At 44.9% G+C, this 14,516-nt stretch overlaps 1 protein-coding gene and 1 long non-coding RNA gene across 24 annotated transcripts in view; one reads left to right on the forward strand and one right to left on the reverse strand.

Moving 5' to 3' along the window:
• The window catches only part of PROM1 (prominin 1), a 136,831-nt gene extending 128,340 nt beyond the window's left edge, over nucleotides 1-8,491 (forward strand). For 22 of the 23 annotated variants that reach the window (XM_082728709.1, XM_082728710.1, XM_082728700.1 and 19 more), the window contains 3 exons: nucleotides 2,871-2,963; nucleotides 6,978-7,093; nucleotides 8,050-8,491. In XM_082728709.1, coding sequence (XP_082584835.1) covers nucleotides 2,871-2,963; nucleotides 6,978-7,093; nucleotides 8,050-8,104 — 264 coding nt within the window. In that variant the 3' untranslated portion in view covers nucleotides 8,105-8,491. Of the gene's footprint in view, nucleotides 1-2,870; nucleotides 2,964-6,977; nucleotides 7,094-7,590; nucleotides 7,624-8,049 lie in introns of all 23 variants that reach the window. The other variant, XM_082728705.1, reaches the window with a different exon arrangement.
• A 575-nt stretch (nucleotides 8,492-9,066) lies between these two features.
• LOC309863659 lies at nucleotides 9,067-13,981 on the reverse strand. Its single transcript, XR_014311163.1, has 3 exons — nucleotides 13,780-13,981; nucleotides 12,947-13,141; nucleotides 9,067-9,524 (listed from the first exon to the last, which is right to left on the reverse strand). It is a non-coding gene; the product is annotated as an uncharacterized lncRNA (long non-coding RNA).
• Between the last annotated feature and the right edge of the window lie 535 nt (nucleotides 13,982-14,516).

Below are 14,516 nucleotides of genomic sequence, written 5' to 3' on the forward strand. Positions count from 1 at the left end.
AAGAGGGCCATGTGTTAGGACAATCATGTTCTAGGATAAAATCAGGAGGAAATAAAGTTAAATTCCTAGTAATTGAGTAAGAGATAAGCAAAGGACCTTGAACATGGGGACCATGAGGAGTGGGGGTCCTAAGACTTAGCACGTATCATCCACACTGGACCCCTTCTCAGACCTGCCCACCGACTTGGAGAACATACCCCTCACTTTTTCCCCCAGCTGCTTTGCTCACCATTATGGGGGTTCCTGCCATACTTGACTCTGTCTCCCCAGTGAACTGTGAGTTCTCTTTGTAGTGATGGTGTGTTCCTGACGCGGGCCCCTCCAAGCCTGTCAGGTAGTTGTTTTATGAGTCTACTCAAGGTGGCTTGAGGTACAGAAGTTTGTTTTTTCACAATTCTGGAGGCTGGAAGTCCAGGATCAAGCTGTCAGCAGGGTGGGTTTCTTCAGAGGCCTCTCTCCTTGGCTTGTAGGTGGCCGTCTTCTCCCTGCATCTTCACATGGTCATCCCTCTATGCATGTCTGTGCCCAAATTTTCTCTTCTTTTACAAAAGCACTAGTTATATTGGATTAGGACTCACCCTAATGACTTCATTTGAACTGAACTGCCTCTTTAAAGACCCTACCTCCACATTCCAGTCACATTCCAAGAAACCAAGGGGTAGGACTTTAACACATGAACTTTTGGGGGACCTGATTTAGTCCATAATGGTTGGGTCTCTGTGAATACATTAGAAGAGGAAGTTAGGGGTAGGGTGGTTTTAAGGCAGCATATTCTCCCAGCAACTGACCCACGGAGTTTAGTGGCTTGGAAAATGCCTTTTGTCATCTTGGGCTTTGGGTCCACTTGCCTCTGAGGGTTATTCCACTGGCGCAGGGGCTGGGAGGGGGATGCTTACCGTGGAGTTACTTCAGTTGCATGACTACTTGCTGCCAGCCAAGACAGACTTTGAGAAGCCTAGGGACTCAGGAAAATTTAGACTACCCCATGCAGCGTCAACTGTCTCATATCTATTCCTGGCCCTCGGCTGCATGAATCAAGACTACCGGCCATTTCTTCCCACTTTGCTGCCCCACCCCCATATTACAGCCACACCCAACTGCTTGACTCTCTGAAATGTTCACCTTTCTCCATGTGATTCCCACTGTGTCATCTCCCCCTCCCCGTCCCTGCCTCCAGTCCCCACCATCTGGGCCCTGAGCCTGGTTCTCCTTCAAGGCTCAGCTTTCTGATGTCTATGCTGATACCTCCTCCCGCCTCCCAGATGTGAAGACCTCAGGGTCTTCTCAGGGCTGGGGCAAAGGGCATGCACACACAGGTGAGTAGGGGCAGAAGAAATGTATTATCATCATCGCCACCATGGCCACTCTACGCTGTGCATTTCCTCCACCAGACAAAGGAACCACAGTTTGGTCACATTCATACAGAGAATATGAAGCAAATGCCCGAAAACCCAAGTGAATCTGGACAGGACTGGTTAAGTCATACAAGAGCCACACCGTGGGTATATTAGTTGGCCTTTGGTACAAAGTAGATCAGAGTTATGCCAGGGGACTAGGAGAGATTTTCACAGGGTAGAAATAAGTAAGAAAAATAAGATGCAGAAAAAATACCGAATATGGCTCCTACCCCACTTTTTGTAAAACCAACCATTAAAAAGCCTAGAAAAAGTGTACAGGATTGTCTGAGTTTGGTAAAAATGAGGTCGTTAAGGGCACCTGGGTGACTCAGTGGGTTAAAGTCTCTGCCTTCGGCTCAGGTCATGACCCCAGGGTCCTGAGATGGAGCCCCACGTCGGGCTCTCTGCTCCTTGGGGAGCCTATTTCCTCTTCTCTCTATCTCTGCCTGCCTCTCTGCCTACTTGTGATCTCTGTCAAGTTAATAAATAAAATCTTCAAAAAACAAAATGAGGTCGTTAACATGGGTTGCCTTGTAAGGTATAGGTGGAAGAAAAGGTGAAGGTGAACCCCTACCCATAAAGGAAAAAAAATAGAACACACCCCTACGCCAAAGAGCTAACATCTAGCTCATTGTACGCACTCAGAAGTTCTTTTTAAATGAATGAATATAATTATCTTAAGTCAATGGGATTGGAGCATCTGTTTGTGATTAATTAAACTTGTATGAGCACTGGGTGGTATACACAGTTGAAGAATTGTTGAACGCTACATCTGAAACTAGAGATGTACTATAGTTTGTCTAGTTTAAATTAAAAAAAGAAATAAAATTAATTTAATTGGTTATAAAAAAATCATTGTCACGTCATTAAGGAGTTCATAGTTTTCAGTCTTCTGAAATGGAGTCAGCAGGTGGCGCTGTTTCTGGGCACACAAGTTTATTGGTGCACAGTTGCATCCTCCTTTCTTCATCATCTGTGACTGCTATCCCCATACGGGGGCAGAGACCAGCAAGTGCTGGAAGGTTGAAAATATTGACTCTCTGGTCCTTTATAGAAAAAGTTTGCCAAGCGCTCGTCTAAACAATATAAATATTGTTTAATTAGACTTCCATTTTTTTCCCCCATATCCTTTGTCAGATTTCAAAGGGGTCAGGCGAGAAATTCAGACTGAGACCCTGAGCTAGACACCTGGACTTCTGCACTCTCTCGGGAGCCTGGCAGGGTGGGTCTTACTGTTCCGGGTAACAAGTGCAGAAATCAGAGACCCAGGCTCAGATAGAATCACCATCTCGCTTTTGAGCACCTACTTGTATACATCGTTGAGGTCATCTATGGCCAACAGTTCACAGCTCCATATCTGAGACAGTGTAAAGATCCCTTTTGTGAGAACAGGTCAAGGATAAATGGCACATCTAATTCTTGTGGATATTTGTGGGCATGGTTCAAAGTTCTCCTGTGTTTCTTACCCCACAGATTACTGAGCAAATTGCAGCCTGCAAACCCGTGGCCACCGCTTTAGACTCTGCCGTGAATGTCTTTCTGTGTAGCTACATTATCGACCCCATGGTAAGAATTTCATCTTTCAAAATAAGGAAACACAAAAAACTCGTCGCTCTTCAGGGTTTGTTGGCAGATTGTAGTACACCCTCGGATTTAAACTAGTTTTGCACTTGGGTCTGTTACAGTTGTTGAATCCAAGACCTAAAATCTAAAATTTACATGAATGTGTTATGATACCTAACACACTAGAAAAAGTCAAAGACCTAGCTGCATACCTTTGTTCCTTCCTAGAATTACATGTATAGAAGTCAGGAGACCCTCATGAAGAAAACTATTTGTCTAGAATAGTTGAGAAGGAGCACTCACTAGTAGGCAGATTGCCGATGTTCAAAATAATTCTTAGTGCAACAATATAGATATAGATGATATAGATAGTGCAACTATATACAGAGATATAGATACAGATATATAATCCCAAAGCTATAGCAAACTAAATTTAATTTTTTATTTAAAAGTCCCTTGAGATATTACCACTGGGATGATAAGTTCCAATTAGTCAAGTGTATTCTTTTGCTCTATTCACTACTCAATATACACTGATGGTCTCTGCAAGCCAACACTCTCTGGGAGCACCTTCCTTCCTCTGCTGGAAGCACTTGAGTGGCTTCCTGTGGTTATCCCCTGTGAAGATCAGGGTCCTTAACTGAATACACCAGGCCCTGCATGCTTGGGTCCCTTCCCATTGAGGCCACATTTCTGTACTCTTTGATCACCTTTCTCGCCATTCTCCAGACACATGTTTTCTTTCACATTTTAACTCTATCATAATGTCCCCACCTCAGGGCCTTTGTGTGTGCTTTTTCTGCTACCTGGATTGGAGGCTCCATGCTCTCTCTCTCTCTCTCTCTCATTCTTCCCCTCCACACCCACATCCAACCTGGCTAACTCTAGCTCTAAGTCCATCAGGGAATGAGAACACAGGCTGTGGATCAGATTCTACTTCTACATTTTGTGAACTCCATGACTTTGAAAAGTTATTGAACTTATCACCTAAGTGGGCTATTTCAATGGCTCATTGAGAGATTATATGTCAAACCCTTAACATCATAACTGATACGTTGATACTCAATACATGTTTGCTATTACTAGTGAATAATGTTCTGGTCTTAGATCAAACATGTCCTTTTCATTCAGCATCAGGGAAATAAAAATAAAAACCACAATGAGATACCACCTCACACCAGTCAGAATGGCTAAAATTAACAAGTCAGGAAATGATAGATGCTGGCAAGGATGCAGAGAAAGGGGAACCCTCCTACACTGTTGGTGGGAATGCAAGCTGGTACAGCCACTCTGGAAAACAGTATAGAGGTTCCTCAAAAGAGTTGGAAATAGAGCTACCTTATGACCCAAAAATTACACTACTGGGTATTTACCCTAAAGATACGAATGTAGTGATTTGAAAGGGCACGTGCACCCGAATGTTTATAGCAGCAATGTCCACAATAGCCAAACTATGGAAAGAAACTAGATGTCCATCAGCAGATGAATGGTTAAAGAAGATGTGGTATATGTACAATGGAATACTATGCAGCCATCAAGAGAAATGAAATCTTGCCATTTGCAATGATGTGGATGAATCTAGAGGGGATTATGCTGAGTGAAATAAGTCAATCAGAGAAAGACAATTATCATATGATCTTTCTGATATGAGGAATTTGAGAGGCAGAGTGGGGGGTTTGTAGGGTAGGGAAGGAAAAAATGAAACAAGATGAGATTGGGAGGGAGACAAACCATAAGAGACTCTTAATCTCCCAAAACAAACTGAGGGTTGTTGGGTATGGAGAAGGTGGTTGGATTATGGACATTGGGGAGGGTATGCGCTATTATGAGTGCTGTGAAGTGTGTAAGCCTGATGATTCACAGACCTGTACCCACTGGGGCAAATAATACATTATATGACAATAAAAATAATTAATTAAAAAAAACACATGGCGGGGGAAAAAACCATGTATTTTTTTCCAGGAAGCCTTTTCTGATCATCCCACCTAGACTGGGCTCCCTTTTCTACACTCTGACAGAGCACCATGCTTTTCCTTTAGAGGTGTGATTGCTGTTTGAATTGAACATTTGTATGGTTCTTTGATTAAGACGTGTCCTCTGCGATGCACTCTAGACTCTTGACTCCCTGAGCAGAGGGCCCGTGTGTTGCTGAGTCCCTGTCATCTGGCACATTGCTTGGTGTAGGCAATTGAATAAATGGTGATCAGACAGCTGTTTGTTGAAGTACATCTGTATCGCTCCATCTGTCCAATGCCCTATCCCACATTCACATGACCATCTGTCTGCAGGACGGACTTTTACACCTGAATGGAAGCACTCCTGCACTCTCTGTGCAGGACCCAAGGCGTGGCTTCCTTGCCACCTTCCCTCCTCCCCAGCCTCTAACTCCTTTGTCCTGCTGCTCAGACCCTCCCTGATGGCTTCATTTGAACCCTCCTTAGGGGTTCTGAGCTAACCTCGTGGATTCTGAACTGATCTCCTCGCGTCCAGTGTTCACCACCTTCCCCAGCTACTCCAATCACCCAACCATCAGATGCCTTTCCACAAATAATGGGGGCCCAGGGCAGGGGAGGTCTGGAGGCTGCTCAGGAAGATGTAGGCTGGAGCTCTAGAGCTGGGTGGTTTAAATAGTAAGAAAGAGCTCTGGGCATTGATTTGGCGAAGAAAAAAGACTCCAGACTGACTAACATGTTTCTTTTATATCTTGCTTGTTCCCGGAAGAATTATGGCAGCTTCCAGTAAAAGGATATGGTTGTCATCAAGCTTCAAAACCTCTCAAAACAAGTGTAGCATAGAAACCTGCCAATAAAAGGATGTTGGGGGATGGGGAAGAAGAACAAATTTACGGTAAATTCTGGGCCAAGAGGGGCCACTGCCATTTGACAGTTCATCCCATCAGGAGAAGAGCCGAACTGCAGTGGCTGAGCCATGGCCGGTGGCGGGGGTGGGGGAGGTGGCGGCGCTGCAGTGGGCTGGGGAGGTGGCCCTAGGCATCCTTAGGCAGCGACAGCGGCTGACTGTGTGTATCTCCGAAGTCGGCCAAGTGTAAGACGGCCAAGTGTAAGACGCTGGCCAGGGCACGATGCCCCCAGGGTCATGCTGGTTGTTCCCAGCTGTATCCGTTGTGATTGGTGAGTGAGGTTAGACAGTGTTGGGTGTCACCCCTACAAAAGCTAGCAGGGTGCTATGGGCAAGCTGAGGACCGATGCCCCTCTCGATGGAAGAACCACCGCTCACCTACCGCTTTAAAGCCAGGTGGTCTAAACCGTAAGAACGAACTCTGGGCATTGATTTTGTCAGGAAACTAGACTCCAGACTGACCAGCATGTTCGCCTTGTAGGGAGGGGGCCTCCGTGTTATGAGATGGAACTTCAGCTTCTTCAAGAAAGGACATAAACCCTAGTTCCTCTGTGAATCCGATGTACGAATGCTAGCAACTATTTTTGAAAATACTTTAAGTGGATTTTTAGACAAAGTAGGGTTGAACACAGCCTATGATCTGCCCTAAAATTGGTTAAATTAAATATGGAATGTTTATTGAAAGCCCCGTAAGAATGCCTTTTCCACACTGTGCTGTCTTGGGATGAGGATGCAGTGGTCCTGCTGTTCTGATGGGCCAGAAAGGTGAATTAGCACATCACACAACTCATGAAAAGGATTAAGCTGAGGCTGGCTGGAGGGTCCTGCTCTTCTCCTTGGCAGCAAAGAAACGCCATCTGTGGGATTCTAGATTCCAACCCTTGCTTCTCCACCTCCTGCCGCTGTTCCTCGTTTGTAAAATAAATATAATAATAAGACCGAGTCAAGGTTTTCAGAAAGATTTAAAGACTTACAGCAATACACAGTGCCTCACACAGTGACTGACTCGTATTTAGTTCACAAATGGTCTCCATGAACAACATTCAAACTCCTTAAAAAAAAAATTGCACAAGGAAGTGATTTCCATCCCCAGCAACTGCTGTTTCCCATTCCCCATCTTCAGGCACGTAATCCTCCTGATTCTCTTTTCTTCCCTAGAATTTGTTCTGGTTTGGCATAGGGAAAGCAACCATCTTTTTACTCCCAGCCATCATTTTCGCTGTGAAGCTGGCCAAGTACTATCGTCGAATGGACTCTGAGGACGTGTACGATGAGTAAGTAGACAAATTTCTGCAGAGTTCAGGGGCGTGGGGGGGGGTCATTTTCTAAGTGGTACTGACCTGAGAGAGCTTGCAGAAGATGAGCTCTGATAAAATTATGCTTGGTCTTTTTTTAAGTAGGGGGTCACTTCTGTTCAGGAGTCTTCTCTGTATCGACTTTTTTGTGCTTGTTTTAACGATGTTCTTCCTCTCGCTTACTCTTCTCAGCGTCCTTAACCAACCTTCTTGTTTCTTGTTTGCAGTTCCTCTGTCTTGGGGACTTGGCACTTTACTTTATAACTGTTTTTACTACTTTTCATTTTGACTCTGTAGCCTGCGCTTTACTCTGTGGTGACCCTGTATGCTTCATTTTTACTACTCTCTCTTCCCTCTTGACCTGTGCCTCTCCTGAATTTACTCTGCCCACGTCCATATCAGGGTAAAAAATGTGGGGGATGCAGCTATTGAGCTGTAATCATAATTTAAAAAAATAATTGTATCTCCCTTTCTAGTATTTTATAGTGCTGAAACTGTATCACCAAAAAGTAAGACTTTTCTTTTTTAAAACTGTATTCATCAGATGGGACTGGGGAGGTCATCATAATTAATATATGATGGGCTTATAAAACAGAATTAATAACATCTTAAAATTACATAATGACATTAGATATGTCCAGATAAAAATCAGTGCTGATGTCTTTTAAAATGAGGGCTAGCACACACAAGGTATTGAAGAAATGCTGGTTGAATTAATGACACTTTATACATTCAGTTTATTTATCTCTAAAATGGTTGTTTCAGTACTTGGTTTTAAAGGGAGCAGAATGTGAATATACCTTTTGACCTTCTTTGTAGACTTCACAAATTGTCATGTACTTTTCCTGACCATTACATTGCCTTTGTAACCCATGATGTAAATCCTTCATCTTAGAGGTAACGTGGTGTTTTTGGTATATTTATTTTTGTTGCAGTATGGAAAATGGTAATATTGGTTTTCATAGACATCATTCCACTCAGACTGTATGAACAAAGTTTTTAAACAGACCCAACGGCACGAGTTCTTGACCTACAGCACCTACAAATTCTGGAAAAGAAACCCTTCTCTCCCGGAGTTTACAGAGTTCAGAGATTTTATATGCAACATGCGCTCACGCGCCAAAGAGTGAAAAACCGTGTACACCTGTTTTTTATTAATCTCTAGAAGCTTTGCTTTAATCATCTGAGCCTTTGATGAAAATTTCAATATGTAATACCTTCATTGGATTTCCAGGTTAGCTTTGGGAGCAAGATGTGAAGTGTGTCCCACTTCCTTTCTTGGGAACTTAGACTTGTAGTTAGAGAATGTTCAGCAAGTCACAGATGTGTGTGTGTGTGTGTGTGTGTGTGTGAACAATAAAGGAATGATTTTGGAAATCTGACTCTGATCTTCTTATTGACAAATATTCTGATATGATAGGTACCAGTTACATCACTGTGTCCTTTTCTTAGAGGTACTATAACAAGCAGAGTGGGTGGCTTCACGCAGCAGGAGCGTCTTCTCTCCCAGTTCTAGAAGCTGGGGCTCTGAAATCCCCTTCCGAAGAGAAAGTGTGTTGGAGAGTCTGTTCCTCGCCCTTCTGATTAACTCTGATGATTGTGACAATGCACGGCGTTCCTCCAACGTATCACTCCAGTCTCTGCCTCTGTCTTCATGTGGAGTCTGCCTTTGGGTGCCTGTGTCCAAATTTCCTTCTGCTTCTAAGGAGTCATTAGATCAGGACCCATCCTCGTCAAGAATGACCTCATATCTATTTCATCACATTTGCAGACAACCTCTTTCCAAAGATTCACGATTCCAGGTGGATGCGAATTTGGGGGTGGGTGGGGGGAACACCATGCAAGCCAGCACCATCACAAAGCAGCAATAGTAAAGAGCCAGACAGGGAAGTGAATTTGAAGGAGAGCACCTATACACAAAGAAACTAACTTAAATAACCCAAATCACAGAAGACAGAAAAATGACAAATTTTATTAGACACGTACAAAATAGTGACTCATCTCCCTCTTCATTTTATGTTGGTCTTTATTTAAAAACACGTGAATACTCTACTGCTTATGAGCATAAACTGTCTCTTTATCTCACACAATGATGCCCCGCCCCTCCCACACAATAGATTCACGTGGGTGATACTTAGGTCCCGTCCTTAGAGATGCTGATATAATTGGCTAGGGGTGTGGCCCAAACATGTGAAGTTTTACATTTTCTCAGGTGAGCGGTGCCTGGATGGCTCAAGTCTGCTGGGCTTCTGGCTTTTGGTTTTGGCTCAGGTCATGGTGTCTGTGGTCGTGGGATCGAGCCCTGCATCAGGCTCTGTGCTCAGTGAGGAGCCTGCTTCAGATTCTTTCTTCCTCTCCCTTTGCCCCTCTCTGCTCACACTCACTCTGTCTCTCAAAAAGATGGGTAAATCTTAAAAAAAAAAAAATTTCTTCAGGGGATTCTAAAAGATGACCAAGATTGAGAAACACTGCCCTAGATTAACAGGATCATTTTCTGGGATATATCACATGTAATCTCATGTACAACCTGGTTGAGGACTATGAATACAGCTCTACATGCATTTCATCCAAAAGGACCCTGTCCTTGAGGAAAGATAGCAGAGATCTGTGTTCCGATCACTGGTGACGGCTCCTAGTCACAGAGGTGCAGACGCAGAAGGGGGAAGCCATTGTTGCATTGGTCCTTTTGAGGACGAGCTGCATTGCGTTCGCACTGTCTTCTCTGTGGCAAGTCTATAGTGCTGGTAACATGGTCTATCCAGCAGTCATGCCCAGTCAAGTATTTTAAAGTCCATTCTACTCCTTGATGACATCATCAGCTGAGAATGAGAAGGAATCCGTAATGTCTACTGAATGTCATGTCCATTAGCCCACTGTCAGGACCCCTTGGGCAGCATATGACTGTAAATGTCTCAGACATCCAAAATTCGGCAGAGCTTGGTCTTGAGAGCTTCTGTAGTGTGCCCAGAATCTGCCACTCCCACAAAATTTGGCTTCTTGGGTTGTTGCAAAAGCCACAAGAAGCCAGAAGTTGCCACAAGATGGCGGCAGAGGACGTTTGTAATCTATTTGCAAGGCGTCTCTTTGGAGGTTTTAGGATTCTTGCTTCATCTTAGAAAATCAGGAGGAACATCACAAACATTCAACAAATGGCCAATAAACATTAAAAAAAAAAAAGAATAAAAGGAAAGAAAATCAGTTCAACTGCCAACAGGTACCATAGTCCTGATAAGCCATTTCGATCTCCTTGGCTTGCCAATGAGGTTGATTCTTGGCGCCCATCCAGTTAGTAGCGGGATTCCTCTGCCCAGGTAACAGCACAGGCCACCATTCAGGCCCCAAAGAGCCCCATTGTTAGTTGGGCTCATCTCAGCCTGCACCTCCCCGTGGGCACCCTCATCAGGTATGGGAAATGTTTCATCAGAAAGCTCCATGGCTGTCTTTAATTCACATGTCTTTGTTCACCACCAGTTAGGTTGCTGGCCAGGGCCGAGGACAGATGATAAAGGCACGCCTGACCCTTAAGAGTATTATCTAAAATAAGGCAAGTGCCTTTGAATTTAGCCCCTCATTTTTTACCAGAGTTGTCACTAGCACTGCAGGGCTGCTGCCCCTGGGGGACTTCATCAGCCTCTACCGAGATGGGCCTTCAGGAAACCAGACCCAGGCATCCTCAGACTTTCCTGGGAGCCATCTCAATGGAGCCAAATGCACCCAGGTGAGTCATCAAGGGAGACGGGATGGGACCCTAAACATGGGGCACCACCTTCTTGAGTGATGAGCACCTGTCTCTGGGACCTGACTTGCTATTCCTAGATGTTCCATTTCTAGTTTTTATGAGAAATAAAAAAATGTTCGCTTTCCCAGGATCTGAGGGGCCCAATGCAGGAAGGGGACACCTGGACACAGTGATGTCTGGCAGTTGTCCCTCAGCCACTTGCTCTCTGTAAGGGTCCAGCAGTAGGCCAGCAGCAGCATCTCAAGTGCTGCACAGCAGGGAGCCATGTGTGCGGGAAGGAAGAGCCCACAGGTTGACGCTGGGCACAGTTGCCTCTCAACTCCCAGAGGCTCCACTCAGCACACTTCCCTCCATCAGATCACTGGATTCCACCATGTCCTTGGGGCTTACAGGCCCCGGGTAGGTGGCTCATGGGGCTGCCTCTTGCACACCTGCTACCCAGGTCCCCAGGAAGACTGGGCTGATTTTCTGGTCAGTTTGAACACCAGGCTCAACAAATTGTGAGATGAGGCCCATATTGTCTCCTGTCCCCAAAGAGCCCAACTAAGTCCAGGCTTCCCACTAGGTTTGTGAGGTCTATAGGGGGTGTGACTTTTCCTTTACTGTCTTGGGAATCCATCTCTGAGCCTCAGTGCACAGTCCTTCTGAGAACTGACTGGAAGTTGTCCCCCCAGGACTCCACTCCTAAGCTGTTGCCCTCTGCTCTCCATGGGAGCCCATCAGCCCTTCCGGTGCCTGTGGGTCAGGACAGTAAACATGTTTGCAGGGCCAGGCGAGCTTGCCAACAAATGATCTTCGACACTTTGTGACAAAGAGATTGAGCAAAAGGCACGAGCCATGTCCAAGAAGAATCCTTCCAAAATGTGTAATCAGTACAGCTGCAGCCGGAAGTCTGACAAGGCTGGGCTTCCAGAGGCAACAACTGAATCTTGTTCAGGATAATCCACGATAGAAACACCCATTTTGGATTCACGGGAGGAAGAAAGGAGTTTCCAGTGTGTAAAGCTCACAGGGTTGGGTGCCCTTGTGACAGCAACTGGCATTTCCCAGCTGATGCACTTGGGTCTTTCACAGGCTGTAGAACCTCATGAGTGGGACGCAATCTGTTTGTGTTTCGTACAGGAAATCTATCTGTCAGGTTAATTGAACTGATGAATTTAAACTGATGGTCTTGACCTTCTCATCTCTAATACACACTCTTCCGCTCATACTTGGTGATTCAAAGTTTATATGAACATGGGGCAGATTAAGCACAGACAAGTTACTCACCTTTTAACAACCATCCCACCATCTGCAGGAAGGATTTCGGACCTGCCTGGGAGGTGCATATATTATGGCTGGGGACAAACGGCTTTGATTATAGTGGCTAAGAAAAAATGTGAGAATGAAAAATACTTGCTGCCCATCCACTTGCAGATCTATCTGGGTCTGTGAGCTCCTGAAAGATTGCAGCTTATAATCAGCACAGGGGAATCCGCGGAAGGACTTCTTTCTGCCTGAAGAGCTCAAGTCGGATGCTGTCTGGGAGGCAACCGGCAGGTCTTCTCTCTGGTCGTTTAATAATACATATTTTGGGGGCACCTGTGTGGCTCAGTGGGTTAAAGCCTTCAACTCAGGTCATGATCCCAAGGTCCTGGGATTGAGCCTTGCATCGGGCTCTCTGCTCAGCTCCCTGCCTACTTGTGATCTCAGTCTGTCAAATAAATAAATAAAAATCTTGAAAAAAAATAATAATACATATTTTTCAGGATGCCCGGGTGTCTCAGTTCGTTAAGTGTCTGCCTTCAGCTCAGGTCATGTTCCTGGGGTCCTGGTTCAGAGTAGGTCTTCCTGCTCAGCGAGGAGTCTGCTGCTCCCTCTGTCTCTGCCCCTCCCCCTACTCTTGCATACTCATGCTCATGCTCTCTTTGAGAGAGCATAATATTTCAATGTTGTCCTGAAGTCCTATGTGTCCGTGCTCTAGAAGTCAGAGCTGGAAAAACTTCGGACCTATTAAACATAGTGACCAAGTTTGTGTGGAGACACTCCTCTCCAACTATTTCAAGTACTCACCCCCACCCCACACCTCCCAGGGATCCTTGTTCTCTTTCTACCTCTCCTTCTCCTTCCGGTCTGTCCCCGGAGCCAGGCCAGGACGAACTGAAGTCTCACCAGGTTCATCTACTGCATTCTTCTAGAATCCTTTATTCAGGTGGTATCAAGCTTGGTTTGGAATTACGGTGTCACATTTCATCTTTTTCTCTCCAAACAGAAAGCCAGCTGTCCCTAGAGCAGGAGATCCAGTGCAACTGAGAGAAATGACTTTTGGTCAGTTTGCTCATTGTTCATTCAGTTTAAAATAACGACCACTCCTGATACTATTGTGATAAAGACCTCTTGTAAATAGATGCACAGCTCATTCTCAAATGACAGCAGGTAGCATTGTGGTAAATCAGATGCAAATAGATTACCAAATTTCCATGGGCTTTGTGGCACCTTTAACAGCAGCCTGGGGTAAATGCACCGTTTTTTTGTTTTGTTTTGTTTGTTTGTTTGTTTGTTTGTTTTTTTAGTGTTTCTGTGACCCTTTTGGAGCCCTGACTTCACCAGTCACTAGCTGTCTGTGGTCTTTCATTTCCTCCTCACTGCACGTGGATAAGACTAGCACCTATCTGCTGAGCAGGCCCCGGGTGAGCTCATCATGCAAACTGTGTGCAGTAATAGCTCATATCACAGCTGCTGTCACCCTCACCACAATGTTGCTCGAGCACTTTTAGTAAATGTGTGAGTGCTGTGGTGGGTCTGTCCAGGCTGTGGGTGTCATAAACAGTCCTGTTGCCTGGGAAAATGGGGAGCCATTGCTCTGGAATGAATCTAGAATGCTCTCCTGCCCACTTCCTCATCTACCTTACCCATGGCTTTCTTCCAGGGCAGATATGAAACTTACAGAGTCCCTCCATGCTGAGAACAGCTCTCCCTTCCTGGAGAATAGTTGTTCCTTTGTAAATCCAACCACGTGTTTAGGTGCTGGGCTGTTCACCCCAGAATCCTGCTCTTTGTCAGGGTGGAGTCCAATGGCAGGAAGGTGATTCAAGCCCAACTTATAAAAGTCTTCCCCAGAGACTTCCACAAGGCAGCTCAACTCAGAGCTGCTGACATCCATGTTTCCAACCATGTGGAGAAAAGCAGGGAGAGAAGAAAAAGCACACATGTAGAGAAAACTGAGATGCAATGTGAGAACAGAGCTTCAGGTCCCAACTCTGTGGGACTGGTCTCCCAACCCACGGATCCATGATTTATAAGAAATTTCTCCCCAATTCTCAATTTTCTTTAACAGTTTACATTTAATTAGTTAATTACCTAATTAATTAGTTCCTATTACTGAAAGCAGATGGTTCTTAAAAAACACAAAATCCAATTCAATCCAAAGACTATATGCTAAGTTTTTTCTAAGGTTCAAGCTTGAGATCTAGACTGGGGATGTCAATTCCCAGGATGATGACAGTGGCAAGAACATAAGTGGACCAAATATAATGACAAGTCAACTGTTATAACAGCAAAATCTGTAAAAATTTAGGGGAGCCCAGGTAAAGAACCATAGATTTTTATTTTGTGTGTGTGTGGGGGGGGCACAGGAAATCAGAATGACTATTTGCCACGTAGACAATGATAGAATGGAATTTT

Source organism: Mustela nivalis, assembly GCF_964662115.1.
Source record: "Mustela nivalis genome assembly, chromosome: 4".
Classification (NCBI taxonomy): Eukaryota; Metazoa; Chordata; class Mammalia; order Carnivora; family Mustelidae; genus Mustela; species Mustela nivalis.